The sequence below is a fragment of the Bombus pascuorum genome, chromosome 12, assembly GCF_905332965.1.
Source record: "Bombus pascuorum chromosome 12, iyBomPasc1.1, whole genome shotgun sequence".
NCBI classification, from domain to species: Eukaryota; Metazoa; Arthropoda; class Insecta; order Hymenoptera; family Apidae; genus Bombus; species Bombus pascuorum.
The window spans coordinates 11606097-11628463 of NC_083499.1; the positions used below are offsets into that span (position 1 = coordinate 11606097).

General features: G+C 39.0%; 1 protein-coding gene across 1 annotated transcript in view; it reads right to left on the reverse strand.

Annotated features, from left to right (window-relative positions):
- The window catches only part of LOC132912958 (hemicentin-1-like), a 63702-nt gene extending 52611 nt beyond the window's left edge, over nt 1-11091 (reverse strand). The window contains exon 1 of the mRNA XM_060970803.1: nt 10039-11091. Coding sequence (XP_060826786.1) covers nt 10039-10120 — 82 coding nt within the window. The 5' untranslated portion in view covers nt 10121-11091. The remainder of the gene's footprint in view (nt 1-10038) is intronic.
- Between the last annotated feature and the right edge of the window lie 11276 nt (nt 11092-22367).

Sequence of the window (22367 nt, forward strand, 5' to 3'; positions counted from 1 at the left end):
GACAAAAGACTGCGTCGAAGGCAAACCATAAATTGTACACAGGCAATTAGGGTTTTGCAGTCATAAGGTAATACTGCTAGCGTGCGGATCTGCATCAGCTCAATTATATTCCGAACTTTGTATTTACACTTTAGTTTTAAAATATATATTTTCCACTTTACAATTTATCCACGCGTTCCTTTGTATTCACTTACGTCTAATAACCTGAACAAAAATGATTAACAAATAGCGGATATTTGTGTCTTTATGAACGTAAGTAATTGAAAAAATGGCATTCAAGTAGGAAATTGTTTTATGTCTTAAAAATTGCGACGACTATTACGCGTATCTTTCTATATTCTGTATATTCTGTGTATCGTTGCTGTTAGAATTTAATCTTGAAGTTAAGATTAAAACATAAAAGATATAACTTAGAAAAAACGAAGCTGGCATCCCGCTAGGGGTAGCCACCCACATGCTATATTTATTTTTATTTTATTTTTTTTTCACCAATAAGATATAAAACTTTACCAAATGTTCTTCAGGACAAATTGTAAAAAAAAAAAACAAAATAAAATAAAAAAAAAAGTTAAAATTAATAATCTGTGGAAGACACAATGTTGAAATAATATTCAGTGATGTTTATTAAACAGAACTACAGAACCAAATGTAATAATCGAGTGATATAATTAACAAAGTATGCAAGAATCGTTGATTGTTATATTAGTTATATACGGTAAGATGCGAAAATGCACAGAATGCATATAACGTGCAAACATACTTATATGAAGTATCCAGGTATTGGTTATATCTAGGTGCCTACTTTTTAACAGGTAAACAGTTTGTACTCAAGCTGTAGCTTTCTTAATTGTATTTATAAAAATATAAATCTTCATAAAAATTGTCAGTGCAGTTGTCATATTTTAGGCATTCGATATTCTGTTAGTTTTTTCATAAAAGCTTGATGGATTGCTCACCTACTGCTAATAAGTAGCTTACACTTTTGCATCGAATAGATTGCTTCTCTTTTTAACTATCTTATATCGAATATAACATTTGTTAGAATTTAATCTGTGGAAGACACAATGTTTCTGTTGAAATAATATTCAGTGATGTTTATTAAACAGAACTACAGAACCTGATGTAATAAGCGAGTGATATAATTAACAACGTATACAAGAATCGTTGATCGTTGGCCAGTTACTCTCAGACTAGACGTAGGTAGTGACCCACGATCCCTTAAATACTTTGAGCCCCACTCTCTATACAGTAACGAGTATGACCTGTTTAAGTATCCTGTTCAAATGCCTGCGTAGGAGACTGTGTAAGGGTTTTGTGCCTATGCGTGAAATATCGTTGTATTCCAACAGTTGCGCTATCAAACGTTCCATAAACGTACGGAAACCGGCAGACAGGCTAGTGATCAATCATCTTCGCACTTATACGCAAGTACAAATTATTGTCTCTTATCCTGTATAAACATTATAAGTGTTGGAGCAAATACCTTTCCTGTCTTCCGAATGACATTACTTCCTTTCAAAATTTTAGATTCGTAACATTCTTCTGTGTTTAAGCTTTTGTGGCTTTCCTGTGTTTAACGAACTATCCCATCGATTAACGACAATTTGTTTTTATTTCGATCGAACGAAAGCAAGTATACGTCAACACGCGTTATCACTTTCTCGTTTATATTTTAGTGACACGATGGGAAAACAAATTGCTTTTATTTGTTAATTTCCTGCGATCACGGTCAATAGGTACCTATGCGATGGAAATTTTAACAAAACGCTTGAATGGAGAAAAATATATTTCCGTATAACCATTATTCGTACTTTACGGAAAAAACGCAATTTCAATTACCGTTTGAAGTACCACTTGCTATCGTTTTAATCGCTTTCAATGTTAAGGGTAAATAAAAAAATTTGGCCTCTATAAAAGTAAATACGAAATACGTATCTACTAAATTTTTCAACTATCCTTCATAATACGCATGTACTCGCATACATATACAAAAGTAATTAATGTATACATGTATTGCTAGATACAAACACAAGTTATCGATAAAAAATTTCATAGCCATAATTTAGAAACATTAGATCGGTGCATGAAAAATATTGCGTTTTCCAATAATATTTTAATATCGTGTAATTCCCTTTAAATATCGCGTATTTAATGAAAATAAGGTATAAACCTCGGTGACCTTGACCTTCGAATATGTCGTAGAATAAAGAGCGACGAACATAGAATAGTCATGGTTCAAAAGTTACGAGAAAAGAAAAATTCTACGCGTTACGTTACATTGACTCCAGAGAATAAGTAGTTAAAAATGAAATTGCATACGTGCGTGGAATTGCGATTCTTAGATCGAGGTTAGGTCAACTTAGGTTTTGGATGAAAAATCGCAAACTTTGCTTTCATCGACTCGACGCTACATCGAATAATAATACGACCTCGAAAAATTCTTCTACTCTTTCTACGAACGAATATTTTCTTTTAAATATAAATTCGTCACGCCGGTACGTACTATGTGCTGGATATATGCACCAGTAGCCGGATCCAGGAAATTGCGCGAATGGTTCACCGTGAGACGAACGTATCCTTGCCCCTTTAAACGCTCACGTGTCTGCCAATGGCTGGAGACAATCGTGACTCCAAGATGTATTCGTTTCTTTGCAGCCGTTAATAATACGTTTCACGCGTTATCGGACAGCGGCTCGATAAACATTTCCCTCGTCTCTCTTCCCGTGCCATCGAACATCCATTAGCCACTAATTAAACGTCCCTTATTCGGCTTCCGCTTGCCACCAATTTATGCTTCCTCCATTCTTATTATTGCTTGCTCCTCGCCAACTATTTCCTCGTTGTTAGCATCCGCCCACGAGACACATAGCTGCTGACAGTAATTTCGCTTCTACGTTCGATTCCCCTTGAAGAAAGGTCTGACGAGATGGTTGAACGATTAAAAAATTCGCCATGGAACGACATTTGCATCCTGCAAATTGAGATTGTTACGCGGAAACCACGTATCTTGGTACGGGCTAACTGTAATCGTGCACTGCACACGCCGTCTTCTCCGATGTGCGCGCACAGGATAAAATAAATGCCGACGACCGAACGAAGAAGCGATTTCTATTTAAATTTGCATCATTTCCACGTCGGGCGCGATTTATACCGATCGCGAATTACTTGCTCTTCGGTTGAAACGCCCGACAATTTATCTTTGTCGTTGCGGGTTGATAAAAATTTATGTAAATGGATCGCGTTCAAAGAAATTGTAGGCATTGTAATGGTGAGAAAATCCAAAGGTAACTGGTTGCAAGAAACGCCGAGACATCGCGACGAAAGTGTCAAAGGTGAAGCAAAAAGGTAAGTTGGAAGTTGAAGCGAGGTTGAGCGAGTCGAGGAATCGTAGTTCGAAGTTAGGTAAATAGCGAGTAACAGAAATCATTTGGGTATTCGTGTCCTCGTGTACGTATATCGCAGTAAACGTAATGTGAAAAGTAGTTTGCTCTTTGTCGTAACTTTTGAAACACGATCGTTCCACGTCTCGGACAAAGTGCACGTAACTCAGGACCCTCCGTAGCACATCCGAAATTGAAGAAAAGCGGAGAAGGGTCTCCCTTTCCCATGATGGACGATCGTCGAAAGTAACTCCCATATGATTCGATAGACTTTCTCAACGACTGTCTTTCGTCGTTACGGATCGTTCGAAGAATTATCTTCCCTTACAACCGCCAAGTTTCTTTCTTCCGATCGCCAATAAATACGCGCTCGGTTTTCGAAACGTAAAATCTCTGCGTAAAACGCGCGATAGGAAGGAAAAGTAGGAGAAAATAGGAAATAAGTCTCGTAGGAGATAATTTATATGTATTGCTTTAATAACTCGTATCGCAACAGGAAATCCTCGCCGCAAACTTGACCAACACCGGAGAAAAACTTTGGCGAATAACTCGCGATACTTTGGCTGTTGCGTCGCAACGAATAAAAACTTGGCATACTATAGGTGCAAACATAATTCATCAAAACGGTGCGGAACGCGCGCAAGTTTTTTGAAAAAAAAATCACAGCTCGTTGGTGGAAAATTATATCTCCGCTTAACGAACGGCATAAAATTCGTAAGCTCGATTCCCCGTCGCGTCCAACGTGCGTTTAAATATTTAAAAGCGTTTTCTCTGGCTGCTAGGTACTAAGCTGCACCACGCCAACACCGTCCCGCGGGTAACGTCATCTCCTTCCGCGTATTCGCCACCATTTCCGTCGAGGTTTGTACTCGCAGCTCCCTCTTTATTCCTGATCAAGGAACAAGGAACACCCATGGAGCGCAGCGTTCGTGTTCTATGAACTTCCCTCGTCCGCGCTAGAAAACTTCGGAAGCGGAAGCAGTTAAAAGATAGAAAGTCCGCCACCGCTGAAATTATTTCAGCTGTCCGTTTATTTGAAATTTGTCGCGGCAAAGGAAATGCTGCGTTGTTCTAGACGTTTCTCACAGCCTATTGCCATTCCGCTGCGCGTTTTACATAAAACGTTTTAATTTGAATATTTACGTTTGGACGATGCGCGTCCGTGGAAAAAGAAACCAAATTAAAGGTACGCTGACGAAAAGATGTAAAATATAGTGATAGCACCATGTTGAAATTAACGAGAGGATGATCGAATCGTCGATGAGAATTTTATGTATTGTATCGACTGGTAAAACCGAGCAGAATGTTTTGTCTCTTATAGAATTGCTGAATTTTCCATCGAACCAATGCTTTGTAATTTTCGTATCAAATGTAACGTAACGTTGGAAATATTAAAAATGCCGGGATTAGAAGTTTAAAAGATTCACGCGTATGGCAGATGTTTCCCAATATCGAGTAGATCAAACGGGGATAGCGACGAAAATTAAAATTTGCGTCACGCTTTTACTAAATTCTTTCGAATGCTTGTTCAGAAGATTGTCGTTTACGAAGCCGAAGAAAATTTGTATTAAAAGCCAGTCTCATTTGCAACGTATATTTAACGAAACTGTCAATCGGAAATAATGTAAATAAGTCTAAACTATTGGATATATATGTATCTATATGTGAACATTTCTTTATTAAAAACCTATCAATTTTTGTTGTTTCTTTTTTGTTGGCAGAATTTGATTGCTCTTACATTTACGTGTTTCAATTTCTCATAAATACGTAATAAGACCGCAGTTTATTTATAACCGTCGATACAACTTTATTTCCCGTTAACGTATGGAAAATCACGATAAACGTTCTCTATATCCGGCATGATAAAAGTTTTCAAGAAAGAACAATTGTTCTTGAATACAGTTTTTTTAAATTATAATGACTCTAATGTTTTCATCGAGTATAGCCGAGGAAAATGGTAGAGCCGCGCACAACAACGACGTTACCACCGCGTCGTTACAACAAAACCTTCCAACGAGCGACACGTACTATGTGGCTCGCGTGTCGAAGATTATTCGATATCAAAGCTTTTGGAGAAAAGAAATAGCCACGGAATATAATATTTCGTGAAATATATTAAATCCGGCTGTCCAAGTCGACTGTGGCGCGCGATCTAATTTCTGCACGATCGTGCGTTTTCTACGGAGTTTGGCCGCGTCGTAATGTCCCAAATTTATCGCAATTTCGCGTTCGAAGGTAACCAGAAATGCCAGCTAAGTATGTACTTAGGTCTTAAGTTGTTGCATACACGCGCTTGTGTACGAAGAGCGGATACCTTGACACGGTTCACGCGCACGTTACCATCGTCACCGTGTTACATACGTACATCGTAATCTTTCCATCGCAACGATAAATTATCGTTTGAGACGTTTTCGTTCAATGCGCAGAGAGATTCGAGGAAATATCATCGATCCAGCGGAGAACTCCAGGTAATTTGGCTGCTACGTACTATAGCATACGCGTAGGCATACAACAATGGCAGGCGATATACTGACAGTATTTGACGAATAAAAGAATTTACTGTACCCGCTGTATTTGGATAATTTGTCACGGAACGGTATTCAGAATTCGTACAAATTCGTACCACACCAGTTGGATCAAATTGTAGAGAACGGTGGCCACAGAGTCAAAAAAGGAACTAGTAAAGGAGTGCATAAAGGAAAGAGAGAGAAACTGGGGAAATAAGAAGGGAAAAGAGCCAGGAAGAGAAAGAAGGAACCAGAAGAGGTGAGAAATGGAGGGACATAAAGAAAAGCGAGAGAAGAACAAAAAAGGACGACAGTAGAGTAAATTATAGAAAAAAGGAGAAAGAGAGAAGCAGAAGAGAGGGACAAAGGGATAAGGGAGTGAAAATATAATAAACGTTATAGAAATATATAGAATCGCCAAAATACTTAGAAGGGAGGATGAAGTGGAAGGACAGAAAAATACTAGCAAGATTCAGATGTGGAAACGAGACCAAAGCGAGGGAATACAGGAAGGAAGAAGACCCGAGACACGTAACGGAAGAACGCGAAATAACGAGAGGACCAGGGGAAACAGAAAAATATTAGACGAGACGGGAGAAGGAATAATGGAACTGAAAAGAATAACGGAGAAGAGAAGGGCGATACAAGACGGGGAGGAACGACCATAAGGAAGCACAGCGAGGAGGCAAATGCCCAAAAGTTGCCATAGTTATAGAGATAGATTATACAACGTAGTGCGATATAACAGAGTGGATAAGAGGAAAGATAAATACATAAGAAAAGAGTTTGGATAGATATAGACAAGGAACAGAGTTTAGAGCTTAGTTAGATAGATATAAGGGAAGAGGCAATAAGCCGATAACGCCATAAAAATGAGAAAATGTAAAAAGCGTGATGGGTAAAAAAAGAGGTAAAACCGAAAACTCGTCCAAAGCCGAAAGGCACCGACCAAGTAAAAATAAATAAATAATAAAATTATTTATGATGAGAACGATGATGATTGTATGTACGTACTCGTTATTAATTTCATATTACATAATTACGATGTAAGTTTTCTCCCTCGGTTAAACACGTGTATAAATTTCGTTAATGTGGTACCATTTCGCCCCCGGAATATACGCGTTTGCTTTATCGTGACAATATTCTATCCGTATACGATGAATATTATATATACGAGAACAAGCCAATTTAATAACAGACTCTTTTTCTCTGGGTCGTGATATTTAGAAAAATCCTAAATCGTCTCTGAGAAACGAAAGATAGCACACGTATGGTATCATTCTGGTCCGTGACTGCAGATACCTATTTATCGCAGACGTTACAAAACCATAAAAGTTTTCTATACCGCACGAATAGTCATTTCCATCAAAGTTTTCCATAACAAGAGTTCAAATACCTTGAGTAACCGGCGTTAAGTATATAAATATTGATATTTTGATTTGAATTTTTTGAAAATATAATGTATTGCGATATATAGGACGTATTGAAATATCGAAAATTCATTACGAAAGATTAGTAAAAAAATAGAATTTAAAATTCATTTGCACGTAACAAAGTGTCATCCATACCACTATGGAGATGGCACAAATTCAACCATCGAGGAATTATTCGCCCTGTGATGTGTCAATTTTCATGCAATTAAGGTTAAAGCGCCTTCAAAGAGGCAGGTTCGAAACCTCTCGACGCATAATGCACTAATTATTGTGTCTACCGTATGTGCAATTTAATAACTATACGTATGTTTAACTTTCTCTAATAATCACCTGTGTCGGTCAACATCGTTTAACACAGGTATAACGCTTATAAATTTTAGTCGTCACCTTCATTACCTGGATTAATTAAACCTTTGCGATGTATCGATCAATTCGCGATAAAAGCTAATGAAAGTTTCACGCGTATCTTTTCTTCCCGGTCGTTACCATCGTCAACTATTAACTTTGCATTGATAACACTAAACGCGCTATAAAAGCTCGAAAGAATTCGAGCAGTTTCACAAGTTGGTACATACAAGTATTTTTCTAAAGATTGGAGATGGACCAGCTGTCGCAAATTATTTTATCCGATACTTGCGAAATAACTCGATAACGTGGAAAATTCATTTTTCGATGGAATAATTTATTAGTCAAATTTTCAACAGCCGCTACAACTTCTCCCATAATATTACACCGTCCTTTTCATGTACGATTTATTAATAATTTATTTCATTATGTACGACTTACGTACAACATTTAGGTACACGCACGCTAACTATCTGCGATTTGTGGAAACCTGAAAATGAAGTTACAAATATCCTGGCAAAGTTTGACAACAGAACTTTCCTGGCCAACCTAGTATTTCTATAGTATTCGTACGTACTCGATATTCCAAGTACGTACGTATTTATAGACCGTACAATCACAGCCAAATTCAATCTTTTAAATGAAATTCTTCCGGCTAATGTAAAGATCGGCTTGATCTTACATCGCCGACCAGTTACAGAACTAAAGCGTTTCGAACTTGTTCTCGAAGAAACAAACATTTCAAAGCTCGTAACTTTCTAGCGTCTCTAAGTCTGCCAAGTAAGTAAGTAAGCAAGTAAGTAAGTAAGTATCTATACCGAAGAGACGCGCTCGTGTCCATCGGTTTCCGAGTCCCGAGGGAGTTGGGTAGCTTTGATTTGGAAGCCGCAGCCGCAACACACGTTACTGCCAATTATTCAACGTACACATTGTCCCATTGTGAATCAGTCGAGAGATGGTGGTCGATTACTGCATCCGAAGTGGAGTCGTTATGTCAATTTGCATAATGCATCGATTAAATAAACGGGTTGCGGTACCGTACGATGTCGTAGAGCACGGAAACCGAAGCATGCCGGCCGCAAAACAACTATTGACAGCCGAATTCTCCACACTGTCCACGTATATCGTAGCAACCATCGAACGTATTGAAATTAACGCGCCCTCCTCCCTTCTTTTTCCTTTCTACCAACCCGGTCCCTACACCTACATATACACCGTCAGTCATCGTGCACGAGCGCCAGCCTCATCACGAACCATAAATGCTTCATAACGATTATGAGCCTGCCGACAGCGTCATTACGGATGACTGACACCGCGGCCAGTTGTCTTTCGCCATTAATTGGAAGCGTAATTGCAACGATCGCGCCGTTTCCCGTAACATTTTGACGGATCACGTTAAATTCGTCGCGACCAGTGAGAATTTCAGCAAGGGCTGACAGCCCCTCGCGCGATCGTTCGTCGGCTAAACTTCTATTTGACGATCGACAGATTTTTATTGCTTACCTTCGATCAGCTTTATCATCGTCGCGGCGATGAATATTCCATGGGTTACGAATTCTTAGAAAATGATTTCTCGCGATTTTGCTCGATTAGCGTGTATTAATTATTCGTGTTTTATCGGTTTACATCGACTGGTCCGTAGTCGATGAGTAGGTATAATCTACGAGAGAGATTTGGACAAACTGTCAAGGATAGTTTGGATATTAAACGCTATCGCGTGTGATATAGTTTTTATTAAAAATTATCTTCGTTTTAAAGGCTCCTTTTTGCCGAAAGACTTCTTTCAGAGTCAAAAACTCACGTTCGTTAAGCAAAAGTAGGACAATCGAAAATGTAGCTGTAAAATATTTATCGTTACGTGTATCGAGTCGCTAAAACTTTCATACCCATTTTACGGTGAACCAAATGCAACAGCGAAGATGTACATACGCGGTTTATACACCGTATAAGAGAAAGCGGTAGAATGAAATGGAATATTAAACGGAGCACGACGTCGCAAAATATTTGCAAATGATCAAAGCCAGAGGCGCGCGGATGGATCAAGATATATCGCTCGAAAGAAGATTTCGATACGAACATCGTCGCGATTAATAAAAATCTCGAACGCGTAACTAGTCAATTTTGATTTGTATTAAACTAGCCGCACAGGTGACGGAGACTATGTTTAAAACGATAGCCGAACAGTCTCCAGGGACAAAAATCTACGCGTTATACGGCCTTTTTACAGACATCGTGCGTCCGGTATTTTAGGCACAGTCTTTACGACCGTGTCGTTGAAAATTGCTTGCAATGGCAAATATAATTACAGCTCTATCTTAGTCGAACGTTGCTAGGTACGTGGTTGGTCGGGAATCAGAAGTTTCAGTTACTTACTCGGCTCGTCGACATCGCCAAGGAAAACTTCCGCCGCAACAAACCAAACCATCGTGCTCATCAGCAAAAGCATCCCCTTCATCCTGGGACTGTGTGTAATTGAACAGACGAGTCCTGGCGAATCCCCCTGCTCTCCCTCGAATATCCAACACCTTAACTCCAGGATAGCAAGTTGCTCGAGATAGCTGATAAGTTTCAATGAATCTAGTTCTCCGATAGGTTGAGTCGCAACTTGGCTCGCCAACCGATTCTCTCCGTCTTCTGGGATTCCAGAAGCTATTCGTCGTGGCACACCGTCGCGCCAACTTCGCACAGCACACTCGCTTCTCTCTAACTTCACATCGCGATTTCTACCTCTTCTACTTCTAACTTCTTTCCACCAACTTATAGACACGAACGAATAAACCCGAATATTTACGTACGTACAACTTGGACAAGGTTCGTGGACGTCGACCGATCGACGATTGTGCAGCTTCCCAGAGACGAGAAAACCGTCGATCAACTTTCGCGTTACCGTGACCGTAAACGATCGCGTACACACGCGTGGAATAATGCACAGACGCGTGTACAAACTGTGCACGTCGAGCAAACGGATCGAACGGGGTTCATTCACGAAACGACCGAACGAGAATGCGGCTCGACGAGGGTGCTTCGTCTTTTTTTTTTTTTTTTTTTTAAAGTTGCTCGGTCATCCCCTTCGATGCAACTGCGTGCGTTGTTCTCTGTAAAACGTCTTCGTCGTTATTAATGGAGCTACTCGATCGGTTAATCGTACGCTCCGTCCACGGTCCATTAACGCTCGCTTCATACACGGTTACACATCACACGACTTGCCGTCATCGTTCGCCGATAATGACGTAACGCTGCCCTTTTTCAGTGCAAGTTGGCCGCGTAGGACGCGCTGTTCCAAGCGACGGAAATAGACGACCCCGACGATGCCGATGATAACATCGAACCGGTGTCATTAGGGTCCATCGGATACGATCGCCTCGGAGGGTGCATGGGATGTCATCAGAGTCGCTTTATGCTTCAGCATGATGTATCGGAATGCCGCTACGTCCGGTGACGACGACGACGACGACGACTCCACTATCTTTTCGATTGCCACGATCACCCAAGACCCACGAATATCGAAACTAACGAGCAACAACGAGGATTCCTATTTTCCGTTCGAGCGAACGGTTACAAACTCGTTTTCGTCCTGGATAAGATTCTACGACCAGTAGCCTCGAAAGTACTGGCAACTCTTGGTCCCGCTGGAAATACGAACGATTAAGGTCGCTTGCTCGGAATCGATGGATTTTTATTCATCCGCTGGAATGCTCCATCGAAACGCAAGAACAAGGACAACCGCTTGTAAAGAGGTATCAGATCGCATCTAATTATATTCCTTTGTTCCAACAGACCTAATTTCCATCCTATTCACTGTCGCAATTACCTCGAGCTGTAAAACAGACCTGTACAATTACGTTAAAGGCGTACACAAGATACGAAAGATGGCACCAATACGACGAATCACGAGTTTTAAAGGCAATAATCGATTTCGTGTTACGATCGTTTTACTAACGGATAATAAGAGAAGCGTATCGGTAGCAAAAATCAGTGGAAGTATGGCGAATATCGACGGAATTCAGGGAAAAAGTCGCGTAATCTCAGCGCGTGGTAGAAGGCGCGCTCACTGCTGCGTTGCGGCAGGCCTACTGACAGGGGCAACCGAGCTTTCGGTTCGGGTCGGCACGATTCGTGCGATTTCGCCACCCTTCGGCTCCAGTTTGGCTTAAAGCATTCTCCGACCACTTTTCATACCCCCTCCTGCCACGCTCTGATCACTACAGGCTATTCCCCTTGTTCAACCCCCGCCGAACAGATAAATGTTAGAAAACGGTGTGAGAAGCTCCAACGTCGTATTTACTATTCATTCGTTATCCAGGGGATTAGCGGAGAACCTTTGAAACCGATTACGGGTTATTTAGGTTCTACTCCCTGTGTGTACGTTATGATGGCGCTGTTGATCGACGCGAATAAAGAACATTAGCGTTAGAATCGAGCAGATTCTAGCCAACGAGATTCTGGCTTCGTCGGATGATCGAGTCAGTTTGTATTTTATGCGCAGCTCTGTCCATAAGTTGTTCCATGTTTTTTTTTTTTTTTTCGTCTTTTCGTTCGTCAAATTATTTAATCCCTTTCGTTCTAAAGACTCTCGACGCGATTAATCAATAATCATCGAAATTTTTCGAAACAAAGTTTTCCAGATAACGAGGAATTCTACCATACCATTTTTAACGCGACGATCACTGTGCATCTAGCGGGTATAGGAGCAAATTTATGTTCAGCATATTAAAAACCATGTTATAAATTCGTATAAAAGCCAATAAAGGAAGTTTGAACGCAAGCTCCTGTATTAATTATTGCTACTTCTCTCATTAAGCTCGTTAAATTTGAATCGCTGGTTAATCAACGCGTATCGTTACCTCGCTTGTTGTTTATATAGAAAACAAAAGACAACAGAAACTCTGTATTAAACAGAATAATTTTTAACACAGTAATACGATAAATCTGTCCGTTGTTTCTGTCGAAACTTTGTCCACCACAAAGTATTAAAATTTATATCTCAAGTTGTGTCTGAATTTTTTAAACGCGCCATAAAACTAACGCAGAAATATTTCAAAGTAGTCATTTGCCACATTTTATCGCACCACGTGTGTCTGCAGATGATCGTCAAGGCGATAAAAAGGATTATTTCTCAGTTCAATGCCTCAATTTCTTATTAATTCGGGAATACCGTGTACATACACGAGTACAGTATATGGAATATTTAAAATGACAAATAATTCGGAATAAATAATTTACAAAATAATTATCTCTTCGTCATTAAGATTTCCTCCATTTTTGGTATTTACGTATCAAATACAAAGGTACTTACTTTCAATTTTTTATAAAGTATAAAGCTAACGTATTTATAAGATTTCCCTCATCACCGATTTCGATCATTTCTGAATACACCGTCCCGAGAATTTTCATGCGAATATGTATATTTTTACATGGACGCAACTAAAGAAATGGGAACATAAATGGAGATTCGTTTTACCTATCGAAGACTACGGCAGACATTTAACCTCAAATACTCGGTATATTTTTGCACGTTGTACGTTTTAAAATGCGCATAAACGCATAGAAATCCATTGCCTGATTATATAATACGCACAAAGTCCTATTTTATCATTACTATCAAAACTGAGATTTGGATTATTCATCGTTACTTACAGCACAGCTGAACGGATGTCATTTGGAAGAATGGAGTCTGAGTCGTGGAACAGAAAGGTGCACGCCATATTTGGCAAAAGTCTTAAAGTTTCTATGAAACGGTAAACACAATTGTCACTCGTAAATAAACACCGATAACAAGACACGTCTCGAAGCTACTATTTATGAACTATTTGTTATTTAACAATTGGTTGATCTACGATTCGTTTAAGATTTACAGGTACGCGTTACTGTTAAATATACGAAATGTTCGCGTTCCGTTAGTTACCGTTACTATGCTGTTACCGTATCTTTTTATGAGGAAGTGTATCAGATATCCGGAAATAGCTATCCTACTACCCTCCATCGGCAGTACGACGAACTTAACAGCGTTTCATGCGCTCAGCCGATTTTTACGAAACTTTCATCGGCCTTTGCAACGCAAATACACTGCCGCGAAACCTATTAAAGCGCGGTAGAAAGGACAAAAATGGATTCGTATGTCCGAAAATGTTGCAATATTTCCACGTGGAAAGTCGAGCCAGCCGTTATCCAAACAGCGGCCAGCTTTTTTCTCTCGCCGCGCGGAGAAAAAACTTTCTCGCCTGCAATTGAAAACCGTCCCATTTGAATGTCGAACTTTCGAACGAACATTTTCATAAATATGTATCACCGGTTGGTGCTTTCTCGGCTTTTGCCTTGGTGCAAACTCGACAAAGGGAATAACATTTTTTCCTCCTCGGCATTTCTTCTTTCTTTTTTAGTCTTTTCTCTTCGTTTTTCTTTTTTTTTTTTTTTTTTTCGTCATCCTGAGAATAAACTGAACGGTGCGCGATTGCGATAAACTGTTAAAGCTTGATTATTGGATTACGCAAACCGTACACGTCATTCCCCGTTCATCTCGATGCTGCGGGGAATCGATTTGCGCACGTGCGCTCGATCGGCCAGCCGTGTCGTGGAAATGTACGATGGTATAAACCGCTTCGTGCCACGTTACAGCGTGGTGGGCCGTCTTTTATATTATCGTTTGTTAGGAGCTTTACAATATCGACTAGAACTAGGTTTTGGACTTTTCAACATCGTAATAAAACTAATGAAATACCGATCCAAGACGCGTATCCTTCTGTATCTAGAATTAGTAGCAATTATTTATCAAAAAGCTACTGCCAAATACTTTACATAAGATAGGTACATATTCAATTCCAATTTCTTCGATATACATTCGCAATTTGCGATAGTAGCTTTATAGATCATCCATAGCGCATACTTGTAAATTCGAACGGTTTTTAATAACGAAATACCTTTCATTTAAATATCTTTGTCATTGTTTTTATACTTTGGACAATAATCCTAGCGTTGAGTAACTAAGTATCTCTTGCGTACATTTAAACGCGGATGAACAAATTTCCAATCGCCGGAAAAAGTATTTCAAAGAAACTCTCTTAACTGTTACGAAGCTTGTTACGAGGACGTAACGTTCAGAAGATCGGGAACCTAAAGATACCGTTACCATATCCGTCAATTATGATCTCTCGAGTCGGTTACAAAGGATCTCATCGAATGAAATAGGAGGTGGCACGTTCGTCACCGTTACGAGTGGGTTACTAAAAGCACGGAAAAGTCGACAATCCTGAGCTCGAGAAGGAAGTTTATTGCTTCTGCAATAAGTTTCTAGGGCGCACCCTAAGAAAGGGGTTAAGTTCAAAATACACACTAGTCACGCGATGCGGGGTACTCGGAATTTTAGGATGTCTTTCCGTGATAATACGCTGGATACTAGATTTTTCATGATTCGTTATGATTCCAATATTCAAACTATATCGATAACGACAATAACATGATTTATCAATGGAAAAAAGAAAACGCGTTTTGCCATAGATATTTTTACATATTTTTAAGTCAACATATCGATACGAAGTAACTCTGACCTCGTTCGATGTGTTAACAAATTTCTAGCAGGAATTTAGAAAAACGTTACGACGAGATCTTTCAATTTTATTGGCGTTAAAAGCGCTAAACTTTCGTGGCTGGACGAAGAAAATTCTTGTTCGACATCAGCTATCGAAATAACGAAATTTCGCGTTTTGTTAATTGTAAATAACTAAAACTTTTACGCTCTTCGAATGTTCGCCTTTGCCAGAATTATTATAGTCGGAACTGTTCTACGTTACGCGATGCGCGAATGTTCATAGTTATACAAAAGCGCAGTGTCTCCGTAATAGCACGACGAGTGGAACTTGCGAAATTGAAAATGTTCCATCCTTTTCTATCCACAAAGAACAAGCGTAGAAAATAAAAAAGGATGAGAAAGAAAAAGTAACGATAAAATAAAGGGCGATATTTCGTTAAACAAGGGGAACATTTCACGGCGCGCTTGCAAAGAACAACGACGAAAATAGCCAAAACGAATTCTTTAAAAAGCGCTTCAAGAAAGAGAGGAACACCGCGTCGCGTCGCCGTCGTGACAAGATTTACTTGTTTCAACCCTTTGCCCTCAAACGTCATCCTTGTTTCATCTCTGCCACGTCACGTGTTTCTTATGCCAAACTGTGCAAGGTGTGCAAATCACGAAAGCTTGCGCTGTTTTACATTTAGCAGGCAATTTTCTAGCGAAATTTAACTTCAACAAGTTTATTCGTTCAACAGTTAACAACGAAATCAAGTACACGCGCATATACCTAGAAATACGTCCTCGACTATCGATTCTCGCTTCCCCTAAATAATTATAACTTGATTTTACATTTTTTTACGTTTCCGGGCATAGGATTTTCTATACTCCTATATTTTCTTTAAGCCGATGTAGAACGATATTAAATTTTGTTAATGGCTGCAGTAAACCACCTTTTACGTTTATGAATTTACATCGATCGGATGGTATGTAGTTGTTCGAGCAAGTACTACGCGTCTCTGACGAGGACTTTGCTTTTTCTTTCGAGTCATCCAGCATCTCGATTCTCCGGTTACTCGTCATTTTCATCCGTCTCTCGCATAAATTAACCGATGAATCAAAATCAGATTGCCAACGTTTCCTGTTTCATTGTAAGACACACGATGCATAAATTTCACTATATATCGTCTCTTAGAAACGCACCCGAACCAGCTGGCAGTTGAAACGTGCAACACAACAAATATCGCAAGAAGACTAAAAAGGAAACACCCAATAGACCTCATAAAAGATATAACTTAGAAAAAAAAACGAAGCTGGTACCCCGCTGGGGGTAGCCACCCACATGCTATATTATTTTTTATTTATATTTTTTTTCTTCACCAACAAGATATAACACTTTACCAAATGTCCGCAAGGACAAATTGTAAAATAACCAAAATAAAATAAAAAAAAAAAAATATATCGTCTCTGTATTTTTGTTGAAAATGACAACGCGAGTTCGCGTTCGCCATCCATATGCGATAAATAGTAATTGGAAGATAGTTCTAGATACAATCGATGGATTTAATCGATAGGTTTAAGATGTTATTTTGTTTTTATCCCTAATCCATGTAAGAGAGTGCAATAAAGATTCTTCGGCTCAGAACGGTGTGAAAGAATAAAAAAATAGCTATAGTGATCCTACCTCTGAATACAGAAGTAACAACAATTTCTTCCAACTATTTATATGTATGCAAATTAGTATCTTTTTATGTTGAAGTGATCGTCACTTCTGAGAAAACTCTACATCTGGTCTTCGGTTTCTCAAGCGCCTAAGGTCATCGAAAGCGCATAGACAAAAGAATGCGTCGAGGAAAGACCATAAGCGGTACACGTCCGACGTTGGTTTCGGCAGTTGTTTCAGTCTCAGGGTAACGTTGCTAGCGAGAGGATCTGGACCGGCTTACATAGTACTACATATTTTATAATTTACTATTCACAATATACTTTCAATACCTTGCAGTTTGCCCACGCATTTCTTTAATTCCATCCACTGAATAACCTTAACATTTTAGACACAACTAAGAAAATAAAACCCTCGTAGAAACGTTCTTTCCGCTTGCTAAATATTGAAAAAATAGGTAACCATCTTAGATAATTTCTCAGGCGTTATGTGTATTTTATATATTTGTTCGCCTTTAAACTTCTTAAATATATAAAAATCACACGATCTACTTATCGCGCTTGATCGCGCTACCTATTACATGTTTATACTACTTCGGGAAGTAACTATGTAATACACACTCGAAAGTTACTCTATTCGTGGTATCTTATTGAATATAACAAGAAAGTATATCTACGTTTGTAGGATTCCGTAAAAGCAAACGAATTCAATATTTCAGAAGCGCAGAGATCCCCGGACACAATAATAGATTTTTCACGGCGTTGCCGATGCAGTTCCTTGAACCGTCTCTAAAAAGCAGCTAGGTGGGACATCGGATTTGCTGACACGAAATCCTCGTTCTTGAACTGAACCCCTGGGATCGGAGCAGATCCGACTCAGGGTAAATATTGGAATCACGATGAATCTCGTAGATCGCCGTCCCGCTAGTCCGACCTTTTCCTATAACGACTTTTGTTCTTGTAAAACTATAACGTTTTTAGAAGCGATTTACTACGAAGAAATATTCTTCTGGCTCTCCTCATTCAGGTATAAAGATAAAAATAACAGTTAGAACGTTCCAATCCGCTCGTATACGATATATTAATCCACGTCGAGCGGCTACGATACGGCTACGTTAAACCAGATATAAACGTTAACAATATAAATTTTGTTGTTCTTCCATGCCACGAGCTTTGTCATCTTCGCATACGTATACTCCGTGTGTTGGTCGCAGAAGGAACAACGTCATCTCGTCCGTATCATATTTTCCGAAAGTTTCTTCGCATAATTGCACTTTAAATTTCAACAAGACTGTGATAAGCCCCACGTTTGTCCGATTTCCAGCACATCTTGCATCTGCAAGTGCAATTATTTAAAATTATTTTATCAATTGTCGTCATTTTATCGACCTTGAAGGTAGAAAACTTTATATTAATTAAACGTTGCGTTTTCTCGGATACATTCGGTATAGATAGATTTACACAATTTATTTATTGAATACTCTACGCTCTAGCAACCGTATCGAAGCCTTAACGCGTTACCAATGCGATTTCTAGGACCATTCCTAAAACGCAGATGGAACATTGGATGTCTGCTTCTCGCGTTGCCATCCATGAATCTTTCAGCATCGAAGACTTGCGCATTCGGATAAATTTTCAGATCTCTATGAATCTGCTAAACAGGAATGAAAATGTTTTAACCCTTTCGTATGGTTACTTTCGTCCCTGAGAACGTGTAATCCTCTAACGCTATCCCGAAGAGCCACAATGCCACTAGATACTTTCTTAACGTACATACGTATAAAAAAAAAGGAGAAAATATTCAAATACGTAAATTATGTAGGGGTTGTAAATTTTCTAATCGATAAATGACTTTTCAGAAAATTAAATTACAATGCTTATGTAAAAAGTAAAGGGCATAAAAGGTAAAGTCGAGGACACGCGTCCAAATACTTCGTTTCTCTACGAAACTAGCTCCCTTCGATCGAGAATACATTCATCTCGTTACCGAAAGCGCAAGAACCGATCAGATCGGCGGTGTATCTCGCCGAGATTTCACGACACTCGATCAGCTCGCCTTCCGCGATCAATCTGTCCAGATACTCGTCGGAGTGGTCCGACCACTCTAGCAACAAGTGAAACATCTCCTTCAACTTTCCGAAGGTGAAGACAGGCGAAAGCCTGGTTCTTAAGGGCCTCCATCTCTCCGCTTCTAGTCTGAAGAGATGTTCCGATAATGGCTCGACCTATAAAATATGCGTCGATATATTGGCAAACTTAAGAAATGCTTTTTATCGCCGCACCGGCGAGTTAAATTGAAGGAAGATTTTCGAAAGGCTATTTACTTTCCTTCGAACATCTTTTATCGCCATTTTTTACGCTACACCTCTAAAGTACACCTCGGCAGACAACGTACCGAAACTAAAAGTAATAAATACTGTAAAACCATGGAATATAGAAGGTTCGATGAATCTCTATGTTTCGTAAGCGCTAAATTCAGTTACTGGTTAACTCGTTAATTGTCATCCGAATTTTATACACATTATCCCAAAGCAACACAACAAATATCGCAAGAAGACTAAAAAGGAAACACCCAATAGACCTCATAAAAGATATAACTTAGAAAAAAAACGAAGCTGGCACCCCGCTGGGGGTAGCCACCCACATGCTATATTATTTTTTATTTATATTTTTTTTTCTTCACCAACAAGATATAACACTTTACCAAATGTCCATAAGGACAAATTGTAAAAAATCCAAAATAAAATAAAAAAAAAAAATTATCCCAAAGCGACCAAGGAGAAACGTAACTGGAAGTTCGTCTTAACCCGGAGGGGGACGGTTACGGAAGATAAATAACGAATAAAGTATTTCCAAATTGTCCACATGCATTTAGCATTGAATATAAAGGAATAGGATACTCGGGAAATTGTTCGATTCTGCATTAGAGAATTTTGATAAATTTGAAAAGATAAAATTAATTAACCATCGATGTAAATGTACAAAATACGTAGGTACTTTACTATTTTGTGAATCATATCGATAAAACGTAATGTAATGCTATCGGCAACGCAATACCTTGAAACGTGCATCTCCTCTATAGAGGAATCGATGCTGACGTATCTAGCCAAATTGGCATCCATCAGTGGCGTTTAAAAGTTTACACGAGTCACGTCCAGTAACATTTAATTTCGCGAATTAACTCGAATTACATTCGAATCACAAAAGTATCTTAACACTTTGGCTGCGCTTGCAAACAGCTTCGTACAAGCCGACAAATCTTACGCGATCCATTAAACTTGAAATTGCGAAATAAAAGCAACCGACTTGCCAATCGCTCGCCTGCCTTGTCCCGTTCAAGCTCGGGGCTACATGAAATTTCTACAAAAGCGTAATCACCAGAGATTAAGGGCGAATAAAACAAAAAAAAAAAACACGTAAGAATCTTTGATCCGGGTATCAGAGAGCGAGTCGAACGCCAAACACGTTCCCCTTTTATCGTGCAATAAAAGAAAAAACCTACCCTCGCACCCTCTTTTAATGACCAACCCCGTGGAACGTAAATCGATACGCTTCGCGACGCAACGCCGGCAGGCATTCATTTAATTAGCCAGCTTCGACTGAAAACGAAAAAAAAAAAAATAAATAAATAAAAGGGATCGAAGAGGAGAGGGAAAAGGATAAAAGAAACGGTATAAGGGTAAAGGGGAAAATAATCCAGTCGTGAGCAACGGGCGCGTACCATGTTGTTACGTCTTCGTTCTCGTTGAAACGAAGCAATTTACAACACAACCAAACGGGGAAAAAGCGCGGCATGCGACGTTGCAGGTGGTTCGTTATGCCATCAAAGGGCGAATCGAGTTCCACTCAAGCACAGTTATTAAATGCAACATACAAACGTGTTGTGCAACATTGATTTTCTCTAATTGCCCTTGTTCCTGGTCCGTCATGGCTGAATTCCCAGCGAATCGTTGTCGTGGATTGTCCTCACCCGTTTCACAGGGGGCAGGGGGTTAATTAATATGCATTGTCATTTAATTCGTCTCCATTGTCGGTACGTGCGCGGGACGAAAAAACAAAGGGAGAAAGGCCGAATTTTCACGGACGATTTTCCTGCAAGAGACGAGATCGGCCATTGTGTACGAAGGATTTCTAATTTATGAAACAATCACCTTTACAAATAGACGAGTCTAAAAAGTCACTGTGGACGAGCCACGGTAACTGTTTATGCATTTTCACGATAGAGTTATCAAAATGGCTAAAACGACTAATTTGTAATTTTTTATACTCGCATTTATAACGATGCATTTTTGGCGATTCTTGAACGATTTTTTACAAGATACGCGGATTACTCCCGAAAGTACGTGCTCGTGCTTTCTACTTCTCCACCGAACCCCACAATTATCTCTATCTGTTTAGTAGCGAAGAAATACAGAATTCTTAACCATCTTATATTCAATTAAACATAATTTTACACAACGGAATTAAATTTGACTATTAAATTAATTAGGAAAATTAAATAAACTAAACGCACTTCGTAAATAGAAGATTGTAAGTAACGAAATAAATAAGTATAATCCATTTGCGAATAATATATTATACATACGTCGTTATAGATGAAAGTAAAAAGTTTCAGTCCCCTAATTTAAGTGATACAGAAACATAATACTATATAAGTATTGAATATCTATATCAACTTTTCAGGAGGTTATTAATAATAGATTCTCGACACCGTGAGAAATTTTATGACCGTACATTTAATACCGCTAGAATGACACGAATGCAAAAGGGGTTTTATCTTTAATGCGAGTTTCCTATTTCGATAAAATACTGTTTCGTACTTATAACAAGTGGAAAATACTTGGCGGAATTTATTTTGTCCAATTGCGCGTAGTCGTGATAAAGTATCATTCATTGCGCGTAAACCGTGCTACTTTGGTACAGATTATCTCCGTTATCTCTGTAAATAATATTTTATCGAATCGTCTACAATTGCACGAAATAAATAAGTTTTCGGTGCGGATAAAACGTATATGCTACATGTTTAGCGAGTATATTACATTTATCACGATATACGCTAGCTATAAAATATCATTTATCAACCGACTTCTTTTTTATGCGTTACGTTCGTTTCATTCGCGAGTAAAGCAAACAATTACAAATTCAAAGCAACCTGGTGTTTCGAAGCATGCAGTTATTAAAAATACACATATTACAAAGGATATTCTTGACATTTATAGCGCCATAAAGGAATAGCGTAAAACCTTTCGATTTAAACGAGTCTAAACTGTTAAACATACCAGCAGTTTTGTAAAAACTATTGCAAACTTCTCCTAAATATAACAAAAATATCTACATATACATTTCGTTCTAATCAATTTCTGTTGAAATCTATGGCAACGTGTTGCATCATTTTTAACAGGTTTTAACGTCGTACCAACTGCATATGCATATGTAGGTGGTTGTTAGCGACGATAACGAATATTGAAAATATCGTAAGGATCAAACTTTCTTATATATAACATCGTACCGAAATCTGTTTCTTACGTAGATCCTT